The following is a 24,348-nucleotide window of genomic DNA, read 5'->3' on the forward strand; positions in this document are numbered from 1 at the left end:
GACACTAATTGCGGTTGACTTATTAGCAACTGTGTCTTATCATCATCATCCACCTCGTGAAACAATAATTGCCATTCCCCGCCGTCATCTTCTTCTGACTGTGGATGCTCAAGAGTTTGGGAATCAGGGCACATTATCTCCTCATGTCCCTCTTCAAGCGGGCTTGTCAAGAGGCCCAAATCAAGGAATGGCGATGAAAAGAGCTCCTCGGAATATCCAAGTGTGGGATCACGTGTTTGCCAAGACTCTCTATGGAGGGAGGAAGGAGGATCAGGGTGAGGTTTCTGTTGACCAGACTCTTGGCTACTGAGACTGGACTTTGTGGAAGACAGGGTGGTGCTTTACCGACTGGAAGCATTATCTGCTGCAATCCAACTGACCACCTGGTCGCACTGGTCTGACTTCGAGAGTGGTGTCCTGTGCCGCCCTGCAAACTAGGACATGAAGCTAGGTATCATGGATGATTGTGTTTCTTGTGCTCTGGCAGCAGGAACAGTGTCACCGCGCCCAGGGCCACGGCCTCTGCGTGCACCATCAGAAGCACGGCCACTTCTCCGTTCCTTACTGCTCGCCTTGTGCATATTAAATAGTATATATGCTTGCAAGTATGTCACACTTACAGTTGCGCAGGATTTGTAAGTGTATGCGCAAATAAAGTACATAGAATGTCACAGATATTTTTAGGATGCGCACACGTTAAACAGGAGATGTAGCACAGATAATGTCTCTGTCCGCAGCGTCTATGAAAAAAGTACACTGAATGTCACAGATAATTTTAGGATGCGCAAACGTTATGCATCAGGTATAGAGCAAGTAATATCTCTGTCACCAGCGGCTAATAAAAAATTACACTGAATGAATGTCACTGATATTTAGGTTGCACAAACATTATACAGGAGGTATATCGCAAGTAATGTCGCTGTTACCACCGCCTAATAAAAAATTACACTGAATGAATGTCACTGATATTTAGGATGCACAAACATTATAAAGGAGATATAGCGCAGGTAATGTCGCTGCCACCATCGGCTAATAAAAAATTACACTGAATGAATGTCACTGATATTTAGGATGCACAAACGTTATACAGGAGATGTAGCGCAGGTAATGTCGCTGTTACCACCGCCTAATAAAAAATTACACTGAATGAATGTCACTGATATTTAGGATGCACAAACATTATACAGGAGGTATAGCGCAAGTAATGTCGCTGTCACCAGCGGCTAATAAAAAATACACTGAATTAATGTCACTGATATTTAGGATGCGCAAACGTTATAAAGGAGATATAGCGCAGGTAATGTTGCTGCCACCAGCGGCTAATAAAAAATTACACTGAATGAATGTCACTGATATTTAGGATGCACAAACGTTATACAGGAGATGTAGCACAGGTAATGTCGCTGCCACCAGCAGCAAAAAATTTTGACTTTCAATGGTGTTTATAGACGATCCATCATGGCTATTTTAAAGATAATACAACCGGATCCGTTCATAGCGGATCTAGCCAGCTGTATTATCATGATGGAAGAGTTTTTGCTGATCCATGACGGATCCAGCAAAAACGCTGGTGTGAAAGTAGCCTTACACGTCATTGAATCGCAGACATCTGCTGTTCATTGACTTTAATGTGTGTATTCACACCTTAGTGAAGCTTTTCTCACCAAATTCTGTTCCATCTAGTGCCCATGACTAGGCTACACTGTGCTCTCTGCATTCAGCTGCTTTACAGTCCCTCCTCTCTGCTCTGAGTGACTGTGCTCTCTGCTCGTCACTCAGAGCAGAGAGGAGTGACTGTGAAGCAGCCCAGTGCAAAAAGCAGAATAAAACTTTATATTTTCACTACTCCTGATAATAAAAACTCGAGTAAAGGTATGTTTGCACTATACTTCAGCAGTTTAGCAATGTCAGAAGTCATAACAGACTCCCTTTAATGTGACCTGTTCTGATCCATTTCACAACAGACTTTGCTGCTATCAAGGGAGGATTTGATGAGGATCCTACCTCGAATCCTCATCAGATCAGCTAACATTCTGGTTCCAATCCAAGTGAATTTTCATATTTATGTCTGCTCTGGGGAAAAAAAGCAATTTGCAAGAAGAATGAACATGCTTATTCTTCTCACAGCTTCTGTACAGAAAAGTCACGGATTAACTCCACTGAATGACAATAGGTCTGATCCTCCTGCAGATCTGCAACATATACTTGGCACAGCAACAGCAGAAATCTAGGCTTCAGCCTTAGATTTGTTTCATGCATCCTCTTGTTAAATACATGTCGGATTTAATCCCCCATGTGTGAATATACCCTTAGGCTCTATTCAACCTCATCTCAGCCATACAGCTTTTTGTAATATTTACTACTGGAGTAGATTAGAACTTTCAGTACTGCTAAGAAACAGCATCCTGTTGAGTGCTACTTTTTTTTTTTTTTTACCAGCAGGCAATGCCTTCATTCTCAGGATAACAGCTGGTGTGAATTCAGACCAATTGTACAGTGTTCATTTTAGGACATGGTCAGATATCATAGTCAAGTATCAAAATAATGCCAATGTGACACCTGACCCTGACACCTGACCCTGACACCTGACCCTGACACCTGACTCTCATATCTGAGTTTGACTTATGCTCTTCATAGGTCAGGGTCAAAGTGAGAATGAGTTATAGATATATATTATGTATTTGTATGCTAAATCACACAACCAAAGTATGTATATTGCTGAGCTTATAGCTCTGTGCCTAAAATGCTGTAAGCTAACACATTACAGTGTTATGAGCGTATAGCTGATAGCTCAGTGGTAAGGAAGGGAACAAAGGATTTTAGGTTTACTGTGGTTTTGTATGCTACATCACATAGATGAACAAACAGCCCAAGCTCATACAAGGCAAGCTGGTAGCTCAGTGGTAATGCTGTTGCCCCATGTACAGCCTTTCTGAGTTCAAAGCCCCTTTCAGCCTCAAAAAAGTATTTACATTTTATTATGCCCTAGATAAGAGGCAAATTTAAATGATGTGTGACGCTGATGTCTCACTTCCTTCACTTCTCAGTGTCACAAAACATTTTAGTTTTACTGTGGTTTTGTATGCTACATCACATAGATGAACAAAAATCCCAAGCTCATACAAGGCAAGCTGGTAGCTCAGTGGTAATGCTGTTGCCCCATGTCCAGGCTTTCTGAGTTCAAAACCCCTTTCAGCCTCAAACAAGTGTTTATATTTTATTATGCCCTAGATAAGAGGCAAATTTAAATGATGTGTGACGCTGATGTGTGACGATGATATCTCAGTCACGTCCTTCATTTGTCAGTGTCGCAAGGGATCTTAGGTTTACTGTTTTTTTTGCTATACTACATCTCATAGATAAAAAAAAATCACCACCTTTGGTGTCTAAAGCTATAGCTCAGTGGTAAGACACTTGCTTTGCATGCAGTGTTCATGGGTTCAAAACCCCATATAGGCTATTAATAAAATTTATATTTTATATTTTATTGAGCTCTAGATCAGAGTCAAATTCAAGTGGTGTGTGATGTAAGTAGTCCTTTTTTTATTTTATTAAGAGTACATGGGCAGCACTATAGTAAAGGGGCCCTGTATACAGAGCTGTATCCTGGATTTTACATATCTACTGTATATATGTGTATTATACACACAGTGTGCTATAGCTTCACCACACCGAGATTTGCTCAGAAAGCTGATATACATATTACTGGTTTATCCACAGACACAATATATGATCATACAGATGGCAGTACTATGTGAGAGCTTCTAAGTATAGAAAAACCATGTGCTAATGTTATAGCTTGGAGGTTACATTAATGGCTTTGCATGTTGAAGTCCCCAGAAAGACATATGTTTTTTTCTTTAATAGCATATACTATAATAAATAATATTATACCAGCGCTGTACATGTAGGTCGTTGGAAACACGGTCACAAATCCCAGCGCCATACAAGTACAGCGCTCTGATCGGGCGGCCACAGGAGCTACTCCCGCCCGATCAGCTGTAGGGGTCCGGCAGGCACTAATAGTTGGACCTCTGCTGTATGCACCGGCATCGGTGAAAACACTGATGCCTGCTCATTAACCCTTGCACTGCCGCGGTCAGCGCTGACGGCTGCATGTGCAGTATCCCCGTGGTGCTGTGACGTCAGCCTGGTGTCTAGCCCTGTGAGTCAATGGGGGGAGGGGTGTGTGTGCAGAGCACAGGGGGTGTTTTAGAGCATTGCTCAGAATATTCAGCCCCGCCTCTGAGTGCTCGAATTGTTTATTTGCATATGAATCGCTGCAGCTATTTATCATACATAATCAGCATAATGAGCCCTACCAGGCAGTATGTATGGTCTAATAGGGTTGATTCTGGTGACAGAGCCTCTTTATGGACACATGGCGTACCTGTGTATTTCCGATCACCGCTGTGCGGCGGGCAGTGTTAGGAACGGTGCGCCTGCTGAAATCATTCAGAAGGCACCCTGTGACAATGCCGAGGGGGGGTCATGTGACCCCCCCCCCCCCTTCCATACCGGCGATTGCTGCTAACCGCAGGTCAATTCAGACCTGCAGTTTGCAGCATTTCCGGGTTATTCAGGTCTCCGGTGACCCGGAATAGGAGGGTGATCAGTGGTGTAATATACACCACCAATCACCCTCCGCAGATCCTGTGAGGTGGCGGTGACGGAGGATGGGGGTGAGGATCGTCTGTGATTGGTTGGAGGGACTGACCTGGAGATAACGTCTTGGAGCTCCACTCTCCCCACCCACAGACTTCTGTGTGAGTAAGGAGAGAGGAGCCCTGTGTCGGTCCATCTGCATCCCACACAATCCGCCGTCATCCGTGGCCCCTGAGACCCCATAAAGTGCCATCTGGCATATAAACATTTAGGGGGAGCTTTAGGTTAGGCAAGGGTAGTAAAAAAAAAAAGTTATTTTTTGTGTGCAGCACCCGGATCTGAGGGTGTCTGGGGTCCACAGCAACTTGTGCGACCCCCGTCCCCCCAGGGGTGCTGCAGCTTGCCGCCCCCCCCCCCCCCACATATTTTGGGGCGCAAGCACATTTTTTTTTTTCTTTTTGTAGGTGCGCTGACTGTGGCCGGCACTCTTAGCTGTAAAAGAGCGCCTGGCCACTGTTAGCGCATCGCCCACCCCACCGCTGATCAGCGAGTTTTTGGGTTGTGAGCAATTTTTCAGGGATTCTGTTAGGTTAGGGTGGGTTAGGGTAGGGTATACATAAAAACACACTGCCCTCCACACACACACTAAATAAAGTTTTACACACACACGCACTCCCCTTTAGCGTTCTAAGATGGCCCGCCGGATGTTCTCGGCCGAGGAGGCATATGCCCAGCTGCTCTCCGACTCCGAGAGCCCCAGTGAGGACGAGGATGACCCCACTTTCCTGTTGTCATCCTCGTTCTCCTCATCATCTAGTGATGATGATGAGCCCCAAGGCGACGGAGACGCCGCCAGGCGGAGCAAGGGGACCGCCATGCTAGCCCAGGTACTCCGGCCTGCTCTTTCCCGGTCAGAAAAGATCAGGTCCTTGAGGACTGCCTCATAGAACTGAAGGAATTTCCCTGTGTTGCCAGCGCTCCGTGACAGCACAAAAGAGTTGTACAAGGCAACCTGCACCAAGTAGACCGCAACTTCTTTGTACCATGCTCGGGTTTTGCGCATGGCGTTTAGGGTTGCCACCTTTTCTTCAAGCCAAACCCCCCACCCATGCCCCGCCTCCAACCATACCCATGTCCCGCCTCCAGCCACACCCATGTCCCGCCTCCACCCCGGTCGCTGTCGCACCACGATCGTTACGCCCCTGATCCCGTCACTACAGAAATACAGAGCCTTATACCTCTTACATCCAGTGACGTCTCCTGTGATGTAGATGTTTTCTTTCCTCATCTTCTCCTTTCAGACCTTCAGACCAGACACAATTTTTCAGCCATTTCTCGTCTCTGCAGTTTGACAATAAAAATCTTAGTTTACTACTTTTCCATCATTCTCCCATCTTCTGGACAAATCATCCTAACACCCCCAATACTGTGCCTCTGTGCTCCCCAATACTATACTGCAGAAACAGATAAACCCCCTGATAATAGTAGTACCACACAGAGCCCCCCATATAAAATACCCCTTCTTTGTGGCCTCAGTAGAAGCCCCCAAATAATGTGCCAGTAAGAAGTGCCCCCCATAGATGCCCCCATGTGTCAGTAAGAAGTGCCTCTTTTCTCCCGCCCAATATATGCCAGTATAAGGTGCCTCTTCCCCCCCTTCCCTTATATGTGCCAGTATCAAGTGCCTCATTTCTCCTCCTCCCCAATATGTGCCAGTATAAGGTGCCTCTTTCCACCCCTTCCCCCATATGTGCCAATTTCAGGTGCCTCTCTTCTCTTACCTCCAACGAAGCGATGCAGGCCTCTTCCCGGCCTGTGTACCGTGCTGTATGGCTCAGGCGGCGTGATGACATCATCGCGCCGCCTGCACCAGCCTCTGATAGGCTGCAGGCACAAGGTCCGCAGCCTATCAGAGGAACAGGGGATGGAGACGCCTCTCCCTCCCCTGCCCCGCCTGAGCACAGCCGTCTGTATCGCTGTCCTGAGGACGGCGATACAGATGACTATGGAGATGAGCGCTTCCACAATGGAAGCGTTCATCTCCCTGTGCCCAGCCACCGCCGCCATCATTCACAGCTGATCCTGTGCCCGGGTCTGACAAAGGCTTGTACCCGGGCACAGGATTGCAAACCCGGACTGTCCGGGTCATTCCCGTATGGGTGGCAACCCTATTCTGAGCAATGCTCTATAGCACCCCCTGTGCTCTGCACACACACCCCTCCCCCCATTGACTGACAGGGCTAGACACCAGGCTGACGTCACAGCACCACGGGGATACCGCACATGCAGCCGTCAGCGCTGACCGCGACAGTGCAAGGGTTAATGAGCCGGCGTCAGTGTTTTCACCGATGCCGGTGCATACAGCAGGGGTCCAACTATTAGTGCCTGTCGGACCCCTACAGCTGATCGGGCGGGAGTAGCTCCTGTGGCCGTCCGATCAGAGCGCTGTACCTGTACGGCGCTGGGATTTGTGACCGTGTTTCCAACGACCTACATGTACAGCGCTGGTATACTATGGGTTAATGATATATTATTTATTATAGTATATGCTAAATAAAGAAAAAAACATATGTCTTTCTGGGGACTTCAACATGCAAAGCCATTAATGTAACCTCCAAGCTATAACATTAGCACATGGTTTTCTATACTTAGAAGCTCTCACATAGTACTGCCATCTGTATGATCATATATCGTGTCTGTGGATAAACCAGTAATATGTATATCAGCTTTCTGAGCAAATCTCGGTGTGGTGAAGCTATAGCACACTGTGTGTATAATACACATATATACAGTAGATATGTAAAATCCAGGATACAGCTCTGTATACAGGGCCCCTTTACTATAGTGCTGCCCATGTACTCTTAATAAAATAAAAAAAGGACTACTTACATCACACACCACTTGAATTTGACTCTGATCTAGAGCTCAATAAAATATAAAATATAAATTTTATTAATAGCCTATATGGGGTTTTGAACCCATGAACACTGCATGCAAAGCAAGTGTCTTACCACTGAGCTATAGCTTTAGACGCCAAAGGTGGTGATTTTTTTGATCTATGAGGTGTATTATAGCAAAAAAAAAAGTAAACCTAAAATCCCTTGCGACACTGACAAATGAAGGACGTGACTGAGATATCATCGTCACACATCAGCGTCACACATCATTTAAATTTGCCTCTTATCTAGGGCATAATAAAATATAAACACTTGTTAGAGGCTGAAAGGGGTTTGAACTCAGAAAGCCTGGACATAGGGCAACAGCATTACCACTGAGCTACCAGCTTGCCTTGTATGAGCTTGGGATTTTTGTTCATCTATGTGATGTAGCATACAAAACCACAGTAAAGCTAAAATTTTTGTGACACTGAGAAGTGAAGGAAGTGAGACATCAGCGTCACACATCATTTAAATTTGCCTCTTATCTAGGGCATAATAAAAGGTAAATATTTTTTTGAGGGTGAAAGGGGCTTTGAACTCAGAAAGCCTGGACATGGGGCAACAGCATTACCACTGAGGTACCAGCTTGCCTTGTATGAGCTTGGGCTTTTTGTTCATCTATGTGATGTAGCATACAAAACCACAGTAAACCTAAAATCCTTTGCTCCCTTCCTTACCACTGAGCTATCAGCTATGCGCTCATAACACTGTAATGTGTTAGCTTACAGCATTTTAGGCACAGAGCTATAAGCTCAGCAATAGACATACTTTGGTTGTGTGATTTAGCATACAAATACATAATATATATCTATAACTCATTCTCACTTTGACCCTGACCTATGAAGAGCATAAGTCAAACTCAGATATGAGAGTCAGGTGTCAGGGTCAGGTGTCAGGGTCAGGTGTCAGGGTCAGGTGTCAGGGTCAGGTGTCAGTGTCAGGTGTCAGGTGTCAGGGTCAGGTATCAGGGTCAGGTGTCACATTGGCATTATTTTGATACTTGACTATGATATCTGACCATGTCCTAAAATGAACACTGTACAATTGAGATCTGTTTGCTATGGCCAGTCAACCAGAAATCTTTAATATCTAGCGGGAAGGATAAAGCAGAAAATGGAACTACTCTATTTTATTTTAAAGGGGTCCTCGGGCTACTGTCTGTATATAAAGTTTATTGACGAAAACATAGGATGTTCTCAAACTTGTTTGTCTATCATCATACCATAGCAGAGAGTAATGAGGCAACAGTGCCACAGAAAAGTTTTTATATGAAATGCAACACTTGTTTAATATGCAATTGCTACATTGTATACATATTACAAACAAGGACACAGAACGTGGATAGGACGAGTCCTGGATATCATCACACAATTGTAATTCACTACTTTGAAGGTCACTTTGCTATTGGTGACATTTCCCTGACTCCCAGCCAGATCAAACGTTACAAAAATACCCAGTGGATGTGGACTGGAATTACGCAACTTATTTCATGTCATTCATTATTTCAGTCTTTTGTGTATGCCGATATATTAAACTGTGACTTGGTGGCTTTCAATCAGGTTCATCATCCAAATGTATTATTTTTTTTATTTTGAAGGAGCAGAACAGCCACAGGTCTTATACCTTTACTGGTAGAATTGTCTTTAAATGACTGCACAGTTAAATCATGGATAAAGTAACCCAACAACAGCAACATTTTTATGGAGTGACCCTAAGGCCTCTTGCACACGAACGTTGTGCATCCATTCCGTGCATTGGGGAACGCAATTTGAATGGGCCCGCGATCCGTTCGCACCGCAAAAAAATAGTTCTATTTTTTTGTGGGGCGGAGGCACGGACAGAAACACCATGGAAGCACTGCGTAGTGCTTCCGTGGGCTTCCAATACGTGCTTCCGTTCCACATCTCCGTGATTGTAGACCCATTCAAGTGAATGGGTCCACATCCATGATGCGGAGTGCACATGGGCCGGTGCCAATGTACGGCCACGGGCACACAACATTTGTGTGCAAGAGGCCTAAAGGGCATCTGTGTTGGTCCCATGTTCATATGTGCCCGGATTGCTGAGAAAAATTAAATTCTAATATATGCAAATGAGCCTCTAGGAGCAATGGGGGGCGTTTCCCTTAGACCGTGCTGTGTCCTCTGCAGTTTGATTGACTGGGCCAGCTGTGATGATGTTTCCACTGCCTGCTCCTGTCAAAGTGCAGCGGGAGCAGCAGTTGCAGAGAGAGCAGAGCCTCTAGGTGTAATGGCAATGCCCCCGTTGCTCCTAGAGGCTAATTTGCATATATTAAAACATAATGTTTCTCAGCAATGCGGGCACATATGAACATGGGACCAACACAGATGCCTTCAGCTGCCAAGTGAAACAGTTTCAGGTACAAATCTGATGACAGATGCCCTTTAAAAATTGCTTCAAAATAACCGTCTATCTTGCTACTACTTCTAAAAAAGCTGCAAATAGCAACCATACACACAGCACAAAATCCAAGGCCAAGCATTCGTGGTAGGGTACAAGGGATTAGAGGTGATGCTGCGGAGGCACTGCCCTGGCCGCAACAGTAATATGGAAATCACAGGTTAAAGTAAAACAAACAACACAGGAAACAATGACAACTACAGTAAAACATTTCAATAGTAAATAGTAAGTGGATCGACAAATTTCCCCATATCCCGGGTCCCATAGTCCATTACTACTAACATGATCCTCCATTTCAGAAAATGGTGAATTTACAATGTATGGCAATAAACGGTACAGTCCAAACAACAAAATTCAAGTAAATGTCACATATCTTTGTGGAGACCAAAGCCCTTAGGAAAACCGTGCTTCATCATAAGGCAACCTCAAAGCTACATGATTTAAAGCGGGTCAAATGCAGAGGTGTATCTTGAAGCTCCTGGACCTCAAAGTAGAATTTGTAACAAGGCCCTCACCTACCATGTGTCATTTATAATACTGGTTTTGCCTATGCAACAGAGAGGTCTTTAGGCCTAGTCAAGAACCAGGGCCGGAGCGGAACTGCTACCATTACCCTCCTGACGTTCTGATAACTCATACTTACCAACAATTCTGTTGTTATATTCGGGGCATTTAAAGTGACCCTCTGGTTGAAGAAAAAAAAATCATATTAACTGGCGAATGTACAGAACATGTACCTGGTGCCCCCAATTCCATCTTTTCAGATGCAAATCCGCCAGTTTTTTGGGCTCCTCTTCTGCCACCCAAGATGGCTGCACCTCTTTTCAGACTACTGGATGCACACAGTGCATTTGGTAGCCCAAGACACTTCCTGCTGCCCTTGGATTGGCCAACAAAGCTCATGTGAGAAGTGTTGGCCAATCCAAGAGCAGGGCTGGACAAGGAGTATGAAGTGTCTTGGGCTACTGATTGACAGTGTGCATGTGAGAAGTGGTTTGGCCATGTTGAATGGCAGAAGAGGAGCCTGAGATATAAAGGAGGCTGTGTGTTACCCATTTAATGTGTTTTTTTACCCCTTGAACTGGAGGGTTGCTTTAAGTTGCACCCCGGGCATGCCTCAAATACACACATAAATCCATAAATTTTCAGCCCAGGACAAGCCAGATTTTCTGGGATTGTTCACTGAAAATTCTAAACAAGCTTGGCAATTTTTGAACTATCGGTTGTGCTAACTGCCCCAACCAGAAAATATGATCTTCAATCTACTTTGGGCCTTATTTGTAAAAATGATCTAACAATAAAATTGGTCTTGTTGCCATAGCAACCAATCAGTGCATTTTTTTCTGAGAAGTTTAAGGGGTCTTCCAAGACTTGTATACTGATGACCTATCCTCTGGATAGGTCATCAGTATCTGATCCATAAGGGTCTGATACTACTACGAGCACTGGTACCTTCTCAAACAGCTTATCGGTGGGGGTCCCGGACTGAGGTCTCTGAAAACCAGTTTAAGAAATCAAAGCTGAGTTCTGATTGGTTGCAATGGGCAACAAACCCAATTTTGTTAAATGAGGCCCATTGGACTTTTTTTTTCAATATGGACATCGTCCTGAGGCAGTAAGATTTATTAGTGGCTATCTTCAAAGATTTGTTGGGGATTTGAGAAGGAGTCGCTATTCTAGACTCTAGCAGCTATACTGGCAGTGAGCAATGTCTGGTCTTAAGGACCGACCAGCAGTCTAACCGAGAAAATGAGCACAACATGGCACATCACAGAACTGATTCCTTAGATTCAGGCATGGGTGTGTTTTGAGGATTTAAGATCTGGTCCCTGTGCATTACAAGGGGGGACGTTTCCTCTTCAGACTTGCAGTTTGGTATGGCTTCTACATAAACATCATTCAGCTCCTCCTGTCGGTTCTTCTCTGCTTCTTTTTGGTTGAGATGATGTAGGATCCCTGCTCCAAGAGCATCTCCTTCAACATTTACCACTGTAGTAGTCCGATCCCTTTCCAAAAAGCAAAAAAAGGAACATATTTTAGTTAAAAAGCACAAAAATTTGGCGCCACATATACAGAGCAACATATACTAGCATATAACCTGCAGGGAAATTTCCTGGTGGGCAAATGCCCAGTGGGCCACCCGAGCCCTCCTCACCCCCGCTGACTGGGTACATAACAATCTGGTTCTCTTAGCATTAATTAATTCTAGGAGAATCAGGTAAGTAGTAAGGGATGCCAGTATTCGTCAAACTCAAAAGTGACAGGTACCATGCCCCCTTTTCAGTCAGTGACACCTGTTCCCAGTGACTTTAGGGCAGGTCCTAAAATAGCTAGGACACTTTATGCACAGCTGTTCAGAGCCACAGTCGGTCGAGCATCTCCTTCAACATTTACCACTGTAGTAGTCCGATCCCTTTCCAAAAAGCAAAAAAAGGAACATATCTTAGTTGAAAAGCACAAAAATTTGGCGCCACATATACACAGCAACATATACTAGCATATAACCTGCAGGGAAAATGCACAGCTGTTCAGAGCCACAGTTGGTCAGACTTTCTGTGATTTTCACAGAATCAGCCATTCTCTTACAGATTATAACAGTAATATAACTACATTTTAACATGTTTAAAAATAAAATGGCAATAAGCTTATATTAGGCTTATATCAGCCGGTAACATTCTTTAGTTTACAATAGCTAATGCATGCTTCTATCTAAATGTCTATCTGTTCCTGCATTTAATTTTGTTTTTTTTCATTTGACTAAAGTAGAACTTCACATGTTTAGAACAGCTGAGTTCTCCAGGATTTGTTAATAGTCCACAGCTAAGACGATTGTTTACTGTGTAAACAGAGCACCATACAAGTTGTTTTCACATGTGTTAGCAGGCATCAGTAATTAATTAAAGCTAAACAGGTCATAAAATGAACTAACACCAATTTAAAAAAATAAATAAGTTTTTTCCCCAAACAGAACACAAAGACATTAAGTATTAAATAAAATCATATGACTACATATTACAGCAATATGCTGACTATATATAACAACATACACTGACCAAATATTTCAGCATATACTGACTACATATTACCAACATATGCGACTCTATCTATTTATCTCTACTATCTAGCTAGCATTTATCTTTCTATACATCTATCCAGCGACTTCTAGGCGGAATAACAGAGGAAAAATATATAGAGATTATTATTTATATTATTACATTTTTCTAGCCTGTTTTATAACCGCTTACGCCAGACTCGAATTATACACACTCCTAGACAGACTGAAAGAACGTTGTCTTTATCACAACACAGAAGCCGTCATATTCGTAATCAACCCAACTAACGCTCAATTTGGGAGGTGTCGGGACATAGAGACGAACCCGCTACATAAAGCACAAAAAACAGCTGCTACACAAAGAAGAGACTGACGACACCTTGCGGCTATTAAACATGACCGTGCAATTTCAACACCCGTTTTCTTGTATTTTAGCAGGACCCTCAAATTCTGGAAAGAGTTTTTTTGTAAAGCGAATGTTAATACACGCAATACGCTAATGTCGCACAAACCTGACAACGTCATTTGGTTTTACACGTGTTGGCAGAAATTGTACAACCAGCTAGCCCGTATGTTTACAAATATCAGGTTTATCGAGGGAATACTGCATAATTTTACGTCGAGGATCTTATGGAGGCCGCTTGCGAAAATCTTGAAATACAAAACGTTTTCACTAAATATGTGCATCTCAGAAATTTAAGCATCATGTATCTCGTTCAAATGTTTTTTGTCAGGGTAAGAAAAGCCGAACCATAAATTTAAACACTAAATACATGGTCCTTTTTAAGAACCCGTGTGATAAATTACAAGTTATTACGTTGGCACGGCAAATGTACCCCAGTAAAACACGTTTCTTTTTAGAAGCTTTTGAAGACGCTACACACGCTCCTTACGGCTATTTACTCGTAGATTTAAGATCCGACAGTCCCGAGGAACTACGGCTAAGAACCGGTGAGTTCCCGCCAGATCTACCGGCTGTTTATGTTTGCAAAAAAAAGTTCTAAAATGCAATATTTCTCATCTCGGCGGTCATTCTTGGTAGCATCGCCGCTCCTGTAAAGATGTCGAACAGGATCCGACGTAATTGGGATCTTTTAAAAGCACTGGTCAAAGCAAAACCGGTTGTCCAAAAATCAATATTACGCAGCGCCAGTAATTATTTTATATCCGCTATTGGCGAGATCGCTCTCAATATCCTTAAAGGAAAGATACCTCTTAGAGAGCGACCAAAAAATATACTCAAAAGATGGCGCAAGGCTATGAGGAAATTAAGCGATAAAAGCTGCCCCATTAAAAACAAGAAGCGCATTGTGAACCAACGCGGCGGTTTTATAGGTGCTCTGCTCGGTTTTGCGATACCTTTATTCACTAGCTTGATAGCCAGTAGAGTCGGCGGCTCATAATGGAGTATGTGGAGAAACCGGATCAACAACGATCGACGAATGACTCTTCTAGCGGAGACTATATTAAAGAGATACTCGACAATGTTAATATAAGGTATAGGAAAAATGCAGATCTTTTGTTGAACAAACTGCGACGATCGGGTAACAAGCCGTACTGGAACTCTAGGGGTGAGTTCATTTACAAAGATCAAGTTATACCAGGGTCCAACACCATCGACCTGATTCGCGTTGCGACGCAGAGTCACGGGTTGCTTAAGGCTAAAATGCCTCGCAGGTGGGACTTCTTCATGGAAACTATTGCCGAACTGAATGTACCATCAACCATGATCGGAAATACAAGAAGGAGAGAACTTTACGATAATTTAAAAAGGGGGCCGCCCGACCAATCTTTTGAAGTGGTTCATACCCCTTTCAGGCAACAACAACCCCGACGTTAACGCAAGGCTCTTTATTACCTAAAAAGAGAACACCGCCTTTGATACAGACGTCTTGGTTAACGTTGTAACTTATACTTTGCACGTATTTCTACGTAACGCCTGATAATGTTTTTATTTGTGTTACTTTGTTACAGACGGCTTAGTTAACGTTGTAAATTTAACTTTTACGATATATAAAAATGTATTTTCGTGTAATGTCTGTGCCTGTGCCTGTGATATTTACATAAAATGACTTTTCATATAAAAATGCAGTCAGTTTTTTTTCTTTTTACAATAAATACACTATCTTGATTAGTTAAAATTGCATAAACCGCTAGGGATCGACGTCGATAGCTGGGTGTCATGCCCCACTCTGACGATGTGCTGAGGTCGGCCAGGATAGCAGCACGAGTTTAGTATTTGTTTTGGTGCCGTGCTGGATCCGCCTCTCATCAGGTGTACTGGGTGGAGTCATTAGTTTAAATGGTCTCCAGCTAAGTGCTCTGAGCGGATTATACTGATCATTTTGGTCTGGGAAGTTTGAAGGGAAGGTTGGCTGCCAGTTCCTGCTCTCAGAAGATAAGTGTCATTTCTAGTTTGGTTGTTGGTGTCATCTATCCCATCCAGGTTCTGTGCGAGCAGGCTGCTCCTATCTCCCCACTTCACCATCTCAGGGATTTCAGGGTTTTGTCAGTCCAGGCTGGAGGACACAGCACACCTTCCTTCAAGGTCTGCCTGTGGGCTGAGCAGTGCAGGGAAAGAGGTCAGGGATAAACTAGGAGGTGACCCTTCCCCTGTCTCTCGTCCAGAGCCTGGTTGGTGTGTTATCTTTTATACTGTGCACGTCCGCCGTGACATTATAATCCGCCATACTGTGACTGCCATTGCTCAGCATTTATGTGATAGCGTCAATTGATACACTGGTTGACCGCATGCAGGGTTTGTCCCTGGAGGTTGCGGATCTGCGCAGTATGGTCACACAGTGTCAGAGGGTGTTGGCTTCAGGTACAGGTCAAATTGTTGGGGAGCCTAAAGTCGCTCTTCCTGAGAAATTTGCAGGGGGTACTGATGATTTTTTCAGTTTCAAAGAGTCATGTAATTTGTACTTTCGATTGTGCCCATTTTCATCAGGTAATGAGGATCAGAGGGTGGGTATCATCATGTCTTTGCTTAAAGGGGATGCGCAATCCTGGGCTTTTTCTCCGCCGCCCGGTTCTCTGGCACTCCGGTCGGTGGAGGAATTTTTTAAAGCCCTGGGATTGATTTACGATGACCCAGATCGAGTTTCGATGGCAGAATCAAAATTACGTAACTTACTACAGGGTACACATATTGCTGAGGTTTACTGCACAGAGTTTAGGAGGTGGGCTACTGAGTCGGGGTGGAACGACCCCGCGTTACGTAGTCAGTTTTGTCAGGGGTTATCTGAAAGATTGAAAGATGCTCTGGCTTTTCATGAATACCCAGATACTTTGGAGAACGCAATGTCTTTGTCTATACGTTTGGATAGACGTATCAGAGAGAGGTGTAAGGGTCCCTCCGTGCAGGGGATTGCTCCTGCGTGTGGTTTTGTTTCACCAGCTGCCCAGGGTGATATTGCTTGTTACTCTGGGGTAGGGGAGGAACCCATGCAGTTAGGTCAGATATCTTGCCATTCGGATAGTAGAGACTTTCGAAAAGTGCACAATCTATGTTTCTATTGTGGGAAGAGGGGTCATTTTGTTTTTTCTTGTCCGTATATGGAACCACAGGGGGAAGAGAAAGAAAAAAGAGAAAAAAAACCCTCCCCTCACACTTGGTAGTATGAATGGTGTGGTGGAGCAGACTGGTATGCAAGTTCCCTGCAGTTCCCGTTTTCTCCTTTCAGCTATGGTGGCGCTAGAGTCTAGAAATGTGTTTGTTGATGTTTTTCTTGATTGTGGTGCTGGGGTAAATTTAATTGAGTTTCTGTTTCTTGAGGGTCTGGGACTAAGTACTTGCACGTTAGAGAATGAGATTCGTGTTTTTGCTATTGATTCTTCCCCTCTTTCTCAAGGGAGCCTTACTCACGTTGTTCATGGTATTCATTTAAAGGTGGGTGATTCACATGCTGAGATTATTTCCTGTTTCGTCATGAAGGATTTGCCAGCTCCAATAGTTTTGGGGTTGCCATGGTTGTCTAGACATAACCCAATTATAGACTGGCAAGCGAGACAAATCATTGGTTGGAGCAAGTTTTGTTCGGATAATTGTCTTGTCACATCTATTTCTGAAGTGTCCGTTACGGCCTTGCCTCAGTATCTCTCGGATTTTTCGGATGTCTTTTCGGAGGGTGGGGCTCAGGAATTGCCCCCTCATCGTGACTATGATTGTCCAGTGAATCTCATTCCGGGGGCTAAGTTGCCTAAGTCTCGGCTCTACAACCTCTCTTAACCCTAGAGAGAGGTCATGCGAAAGTATGTCGCCGAGAGTTTGGCAAAGGGTCATATTAGACCATCTAAGTCTCCAGTGGCTGTAGGTTTGTTCTTCGTGAAGAAGAAAGATGGATCATTGAGACCGTGTTTGGATTTCCGGGAGCTGAACCGTATTACAGTCCGTGATCCATATCCTGCCTTTGATCTCTGATCTTTTTGATCAGATTGTTGGAGCCAAGGTGTTGGATTTGAGAGGAGCATACAATCTGATCAGGATCAAGGAGGGGGATGAGTGGAAAACGGCCTTCAATACGCACGAGGGTCATTTTGAGAACCTTGTAATGCCTTTTGGGTTGACGAATGCGCCAGCGGTATTTCAGGGATTCGTCAATGATATTTTTCATCACTTGGTGGGGAGGTTCGTAGTAGTCTACCTAGATGACATTTTAATTTATTCTCCTGATCTGAAGACCCATCAGGATCATGTGAGACAGGTTTTAACGATCCTTCGGGAGAATAAGTTATATGCCAAATTGGAGAAATGTTTGTTTGCGGTGCAAGAGCTTCCATTCTTGGGATACATGCTTTCTGATTCCGGTTTTTGTATGGACCCCGAAAAGGTCCGGGTGGTTCTGGAGTGGGACCGACTGGAGAATCAGAAAGCTTTGATGCGGTTTTTAGGGTTTACGAATTATTATAGAAAATTTATTTCGAATTATTCCACGCTAGTCAAACCTCTTACTGATATGACCAAGAAGGGCGCTGATGTTTCTGTCTGGTCAGATGAGGCATTGAAGGCCTTTTCGGCTATTAAGGAGCGTTTTGCGTCTGCTCCCATTCTGGTGCAGCCGGATGTATCTCAGCCATTCGTGGTTGAGGTTGATGCATCAGAGGTGGGGGTTGGGGCGGTGCTTTCGCAGGGTCCTTCTCCTGGAAAGTGGGTCCCGTGTGCCTTCTTATCCAGGAAGCTCTCGGTCGCTGAGAGGAATTATGATGTTGGAGATAGGGAGTTGTTGGCTATCAAGTTGGCCTTTGAAGAATGGCATCACTGGTTAGAGGGGGCTTCTCACCCCGTTACTGTGTATACAGACCATAAGAATTTGGCTTACCTGCAATCTGCCAAGCGTCTGAACCCTAGACAGGCCAGACGGTCATTGTTTTTTACCAGGTTCAATTTCGTGGTTGCCTTTCGCCCAGGGGTCAAGAACGTCAAGGCAGATGCCTTGTCTCGCAGCTTCCCTGGGGGAGGTGATTCAGAAGATCCAGCGCCGATTTTGGCGGATGGAGTGGTGGTCTCCGCTCTGTACCCTGAATTAGAGATGAAGGTATTGGGAGCTCAGGAGGGGGCTCCTGGTTCGTGTCCCCCAGGGAGGTTGTTTGTTCCTGAGGGCCTACGATACAAGGTGTTCAAGGAACATCACGATACTTTTCTCGCTGGACATCCTGGTGGTAAGTCCACCTGTGATCTGGTGTCCCGGAGGTTCTGGTGGCCAGGGTTGCGTAAGAGTATTGAGAATTACGTGACAGCTTGTGAAACCTGCGCTCGGTCAAAGGTTGCTCATACTCGACCGCCTGGTTCACTTATTCCATCTCATCCTTGGACGCATTTGTCCATGGACTTTATTACGGACCTGCCGAGTTCCTCCGGGAGAACAGTGATTTTGGTGGTAGTCGACCGTTTCAGTAAAGTGGCTCACTTTATACCACTAACAAGTCTGCCTAACGCTAAGACTCTTGCGCAGATTTTTGTGGATAATATTGTGAAATTGCACGGTATTCCTTCGGATGTGGTCTCTGATAGGGGCACGCAGTTTGTCTCCAGGTTTTGGAGGGCGTTCTGCTCTCGACTTGGCATTCAAATTTTTTTCTCCTCGGCTTTTCATCCACAGTCGAATGGTCAGACGGAGCGTACCAATCAAAACCTGGAGACCTAATTGAGGTGCTTTGTGGCTGAGAATCAGGAGGACTGGTCCTCATTCTTGTCCTTAGCAGCATTTGCATTGAATAACCATAGGCAGGAGTCCACGGGTAAGTCGCCATTTTTTGGTGCATACGGTTTCCATCCTCAGTTTGGTACCTTTTCTGGGTCTGGTTCCTCGGGATGCCAGAGGAGGAGAGATTCTCTTCTGCCTTCTCCTCTATCTGGCGGAGGATTCAAGGGAATTTGGAGAGGATGGGTGAGAGGTATAAACGAATGGCTGACAGGAGACGTGTGACTGGTCCGGACCTGTGTGTGGGTGATCTTGTGTGGTTGTCCACTAAGAATATCAAGTTGAGAGTGCCATCTTGGAAACTGGGTCCAAGATTTGTTGGTCCGTATAAAATTTCTGCGGTGATCAATCCTGTGGCGTTTCGACTGAATCTGCCGCAGACTTGGAGGATCCATGATGTCTTTCACAAGTCTTTACTAAAAAAATATGTTAAACCGGTGGTACCATCGCCATTGCCTCCTCCTCCTGTTCTAGTCGAGGGAAACTTGGAGTTCGAGATCTCCAGGATTCTCGACTCGAGAGTTCTGCGGGGTTCCCTCCAGTACCTGGTGCACTGGAGGGGATACGGTCCTGAGGAGAGGATGTGGGTTCCGGCGTCAGATGTCAACGCCAGCCGACTGGTGAGGGCCTTTCATAGGTCCCATCCGGATAAGGTTGGTCCAGGGTGTCCGGAGGTCACCTGTAGAAGGGGGGGTACTGTCATGCCCCAATCTGACGATGTGCGGAGGTCGGCCAGGATAGCAGCACGAGTTTAGTATTTGTTTTGGTGCCGTGCTGGATCCGCCTCTCATCAGGTGCACTGGGTGGAGTCATTAGTTTAAATGGTCTCCAGCTAAGTGCTCTGAGCGGATTATACTGATTATTTTGGTCTGGGAAGTTTGCAGGGAAGGTTGGCGGTCAGTTCCTGCTCTCAGAAGATAAGTGTCATTTCTAGTTTGGTTGTTGGTGTCATCTATCCCATCCAGGTTCTGTGCGAGCAGGCTGCTCCTATCTCCCCACCACCATCTCAGGGATTTCAGGGTTTTGTCAGTCCAGGCTGGAGGACACAGCACACCTACCTTCAAGGTTTGCCTGTGGGCTGAGCAGTGCCGGGAAAGAGGTCAGGGATAAACTAGGAGGTGACCCTTCCCCTGTCTCTCGTCCAGAGCCTGGTTGGTGTGTTATCTTTTATACTGTGCACGTCCGCCGTGACACTGGGATTTAAAAAGGTCATTAAAAATGACAGCGAACGCCGAAATATTGAGAAAACAGTACTACACGCCAAAAGCCATCGGTTCTTACGGAGGCGTTGAACCCTTATTCAGAGAAGTACAAAAATTTGGAATAAGAAAAGACACTGTAAAAACTGGTTGAACAACGAAGGATACTTACACGTTGTACAAACCGGCTAAAAAATCATTTAAAAGAAACAAAGTTGTGGTGTCTGATATAGATGATCAATGGCAAGCCGATCTTGTGTCGATGATAGATTTTTCTAAAATACTTGCTAACGGTTATTGATATTCTTTCGAAATACACTTGGGTGTCTGGACTCTCCAATAAATCCGGCGCGACAGTGGCCGCCGCTTTTTTGAACAGATATTTATGTTAAGCGGACGGTCCCCCACGAAACCTCCGATGGATCGGGGTCGAGAGTTTATCAACAAACCTATGAGAAAACTTTGTGAAACCTTTAAAATACATCATTTTTTAACTTCGAATATAGTCAAAGCGTCGTTGGTGGAGCGTTTTAATAGAACGCTGAAAACAAGAATGTGGCGTTATCTTAGAGAGAAAACCACCTACAGATACATTGACAAGTTACAAGACCTGGTGTATAGTTATAATCGCACGTATCACAGAACCATAAGGTGTCGCCCCGTCGATGTAACAAAAAAGAACTCTTTAACTGTTTGGAAAAACATCTACGGCAATTACGTCGCTTTTAAAAATGTTAAACCGGTATTAAAAATAGGCGACCATGTCAGAATTGAACGCTATAAGGGGCCGTTCGCGAAGGGCTATGAACAAACCTATACGGACAAGATATTTACCATTTACGCCATAAACACTAGAGGCCTCACACCCCTTTATAAGTTGTTAACACCTATCTTAAATGTGGGCTTGAAGGAGAAAACACTCTCGCTCCAGCCTATGCTCAAAATATCTTACACCAAAAAATAGCAGCCAGAATCCTATACACATTTATAAATCAATCTTTATTAGTACAATAATTAAAATATATATAAAACCACAATTGATCGATGGTGGTGGAAAATAGAAAACCAAGGGCTGAACGCCCTAGCAGGTCACGTGGGTCACTTGTGGGAATTGTATTATTTTAAAAGGTAGCTTGCATGTACAATGTCACACATAATGATATACATTCTCATAAAGTGCTAGTGCAAAACACATTCACAATTAGTAAATCATTCCTACAGCAGCTACATCAATCACAGTAATATATTAGCATATCAAGCTCGTCACGTGTCCTGCGCCCCGATGCGTGTTTCGCTCAATGCTTCATCAGGGGGTGAAAGACTTGTCCGATGAGCTCATTGAAGGTTCATTCTACACGGAAGAAGTTCAAAAAGTACCCATCGATAAGCGACACGTTTACCAGATAGAAAAAATCATTAAAAAGAAGGTTAAGGGAAAAACACAGTATTTTGTAAAGTGGGTCGGTTACCCCAAAAAGTTTAACTCTTGGGTACCGGAAAAGCAGTTGACGAGCGTGTAAACTATGGGAGACAGGTCATTTTTTATTATGCTGCCCTGCAACGCCTCCTCCAAACTTTACACCGAAAATACCATCGCCGATTACACCACTAAATTCGCAAAAGCCGTCCATCTTTGAGGCCCTTTTGAAGCGGCGTTAGTGGAGATTCAGTATCCCCATATGTGGGAAACCTTTGGGCCCGGAGATGGTGTATTCTACATCGCGTATCGTGACGAAACGATCAGAGAGTTTTTTGTTAAATCGGGTTATTACCCTAATATGCATGAACTGATCAAAGCAATTAATAACAAACTTGATTCTATAAAAATACCACCTCATCAATTTTGCCTAAGATACGACAATATTGACAGAACCGTGTATGTAACGAAATCGCCCTTATACGAGTTTATGCCCTGTGAAAAGTTGGGCAATATATTGGGTCTTCAGGGTTAGTCGCGCGATCATTTGAACAAGAATGTAGACTCTAAGCACATCGTATTGCGATACAATGAATCTGGCTTGCCTGTTTTAGAACGTTTCACGGATGCCGATTTAGTTTTAACAAAAAATAACGAATCTTTACCTATAAAGAGAAGAAAACATCCCGATATTAAAGCCGGTTTTTATACAATGTTTGTTTATACTGATATCATTCAGCATCAACTTGTCGGTGATAGCTACGTACAGCTTTTGAGAACTGTGGAGTTAAGCGGTAAGAATAGCGAAATAGTCACGCAAAAGTATAACAGGCCGGACTATATACCTCTCTGCAAGCAACACTTTGATACCATTACGATCTCGATACTCACGGATCAAGCTAAACCTTTTAAATTCAAATACGGGAAAACTATTGTGCGATTACACTTTAGACCTCGCACTGTGACGACGCATTAAAATGTTGTTCCAGAGAGTGTACGGAGACCCGGAGGCGTATATGCATTATTACATAACGCAAGCGGGTCTTGGTTTGGACGGGTTTCACGGCGCAAAATTCATGCACGGTTCTGGTCTCGCAGGGTTATTACGTAGTTTGCTCCGACGAATCGTTCCCCTATTCAAGAAAGGCGTAGAATTCGCACGTAAAAACAGCCGCCAGAAATATAGCTAAAGATGTTGTCGCTAAGGCCTCGACTGCCGTTATGGATCATATAAATAGACCTATGCAAGAGCAGGAAGGCTCAGGTGTCGTGCAAATTCGGCACGAAATGTTGAAAAGAAAACGCGGCCGCGAAGGCGTCGTCCTACACCCTTTTATGAATAAAATAGAGCCGGCTAAGAGACGTCGTCGGCAGAAAACAAGAAGCCGTTCACCGAGCGACATCTTCTAATTATCAGCTGCGGCTTTTGTACACGACGCATCCCCCGAATACGCCAAATCAGAGTTGGACATCTTTCAAATACCGCCCACGCAAACAAGTATTGAAAAATAATTTTATGTAGAGGTACAAACGATAGCGGCCATCGCGGACAACGCGCCTTTGGAATTCTTCATCTCGAGCAGCGGTGAATATTATTACGACCTAAATAACACTCTGTTACAAGTCGTTTGCAAAATCGTTAGTCCGGATAACACACCCATACCAGACGGGTCCCACGTCGCCCTTATTAACTACCCTATTGCCAGCCTTTTTAATCAATTGGACAAAACGCTCGGCGACACGTTGATTTCAAGAAGCGACAACCTTTATACGTATAGAGCGTATATAGAGTCCCTAATAGATTATAACCCACAAACATTAGCGTCCCAATTTACAGCCAGCTTATTCTACTGTATAAAGATACCGCGGGCCATCATGATGACCGGGCTCTCGATGACCGGTTTCGCTAAGAGAGCTCAGTATACGACTCGTTCTAGAAGTGTGGAATTAATGGGCCCCATTTGCGCCGATATATTTAATCAACCGAAATTAATACTGACGGCCTAGATCTAAAGATAAAGTTGACCAGAAACAAAGACGCTTTCTGTCTTATGGCTGCCGAGGCGAACCATTTTAAAGTCCAAATACAGCATGCGTCGCTGTTTGTCAAAAGAGTTCAAATATCGTCCGCTGTGAGAATCGGACACAGTCGCTCTCTGTTAACCGCTAACGCAAAGTACTCGGTAGATCGCGCATTGCTTAAAGTGTATAGCGTTCCCACAGGTACGCGCATATCTAACCATGAGAATCTTTTTCTGGGAAACACCCCGAAAACAGTGATACTAGCGTTTGTGGACAACTAATCATTTTCAGGTCATTACCAAAGAAATCCTTTGTGTTTCAAACACTATAATGTGAATTATGCCGCCTCATACTTGGACGGACAACAGATACCCGCAAAATCGTTTCAGACTAATTTTCAAGACGGCTCTGCCGTTCGTGAATATATGTCGCTTGTACACATTTCTGGTAAACAAAAGGCTGACAACGCTTTATCCGTGGATCAGTCAGA

General features: G+C 44.3%; 1 protein-coding gene across 1 annotated transcript in view; it reads right to left on the reverse strand.

The window, feature by feature from the left end:
* Positions 1-9,533: 9,533 nt before the first annotated feature.
* SLC1A4 (solute carrier family 1 member 4) overlaps positions 9,534-24,348 on the reverse strand; it is a 66,027-nt gene continuing 51,212 nt past the window's right edge. The window contains exon 8 of the mRNA XM_040430111.1: positions 9,534-11,971. Coding sequence (XP_040286045.1) covers positions 11,734-11,971 — 238 coding nt within the window. The 3' untranslated portion in view covers positions 9,534-11,733. The remainder of the gene's footprint in view (positions 11,972-24,348) is intronic.

Source organism: Bufo bufo, chromosome 4 (genome assembly GCF_905171765.1).
Source record: "Bufo bufo chromosome 4, aBufBuf1.1, whole genome shotgun sequence".
NCBI classification, from domain to species: domain Eukaryota; kingdom Metazoa; phylum Chordata; class Amphibia; order Anura; family Bufonidae; genus Bufo; species Bufo bufo.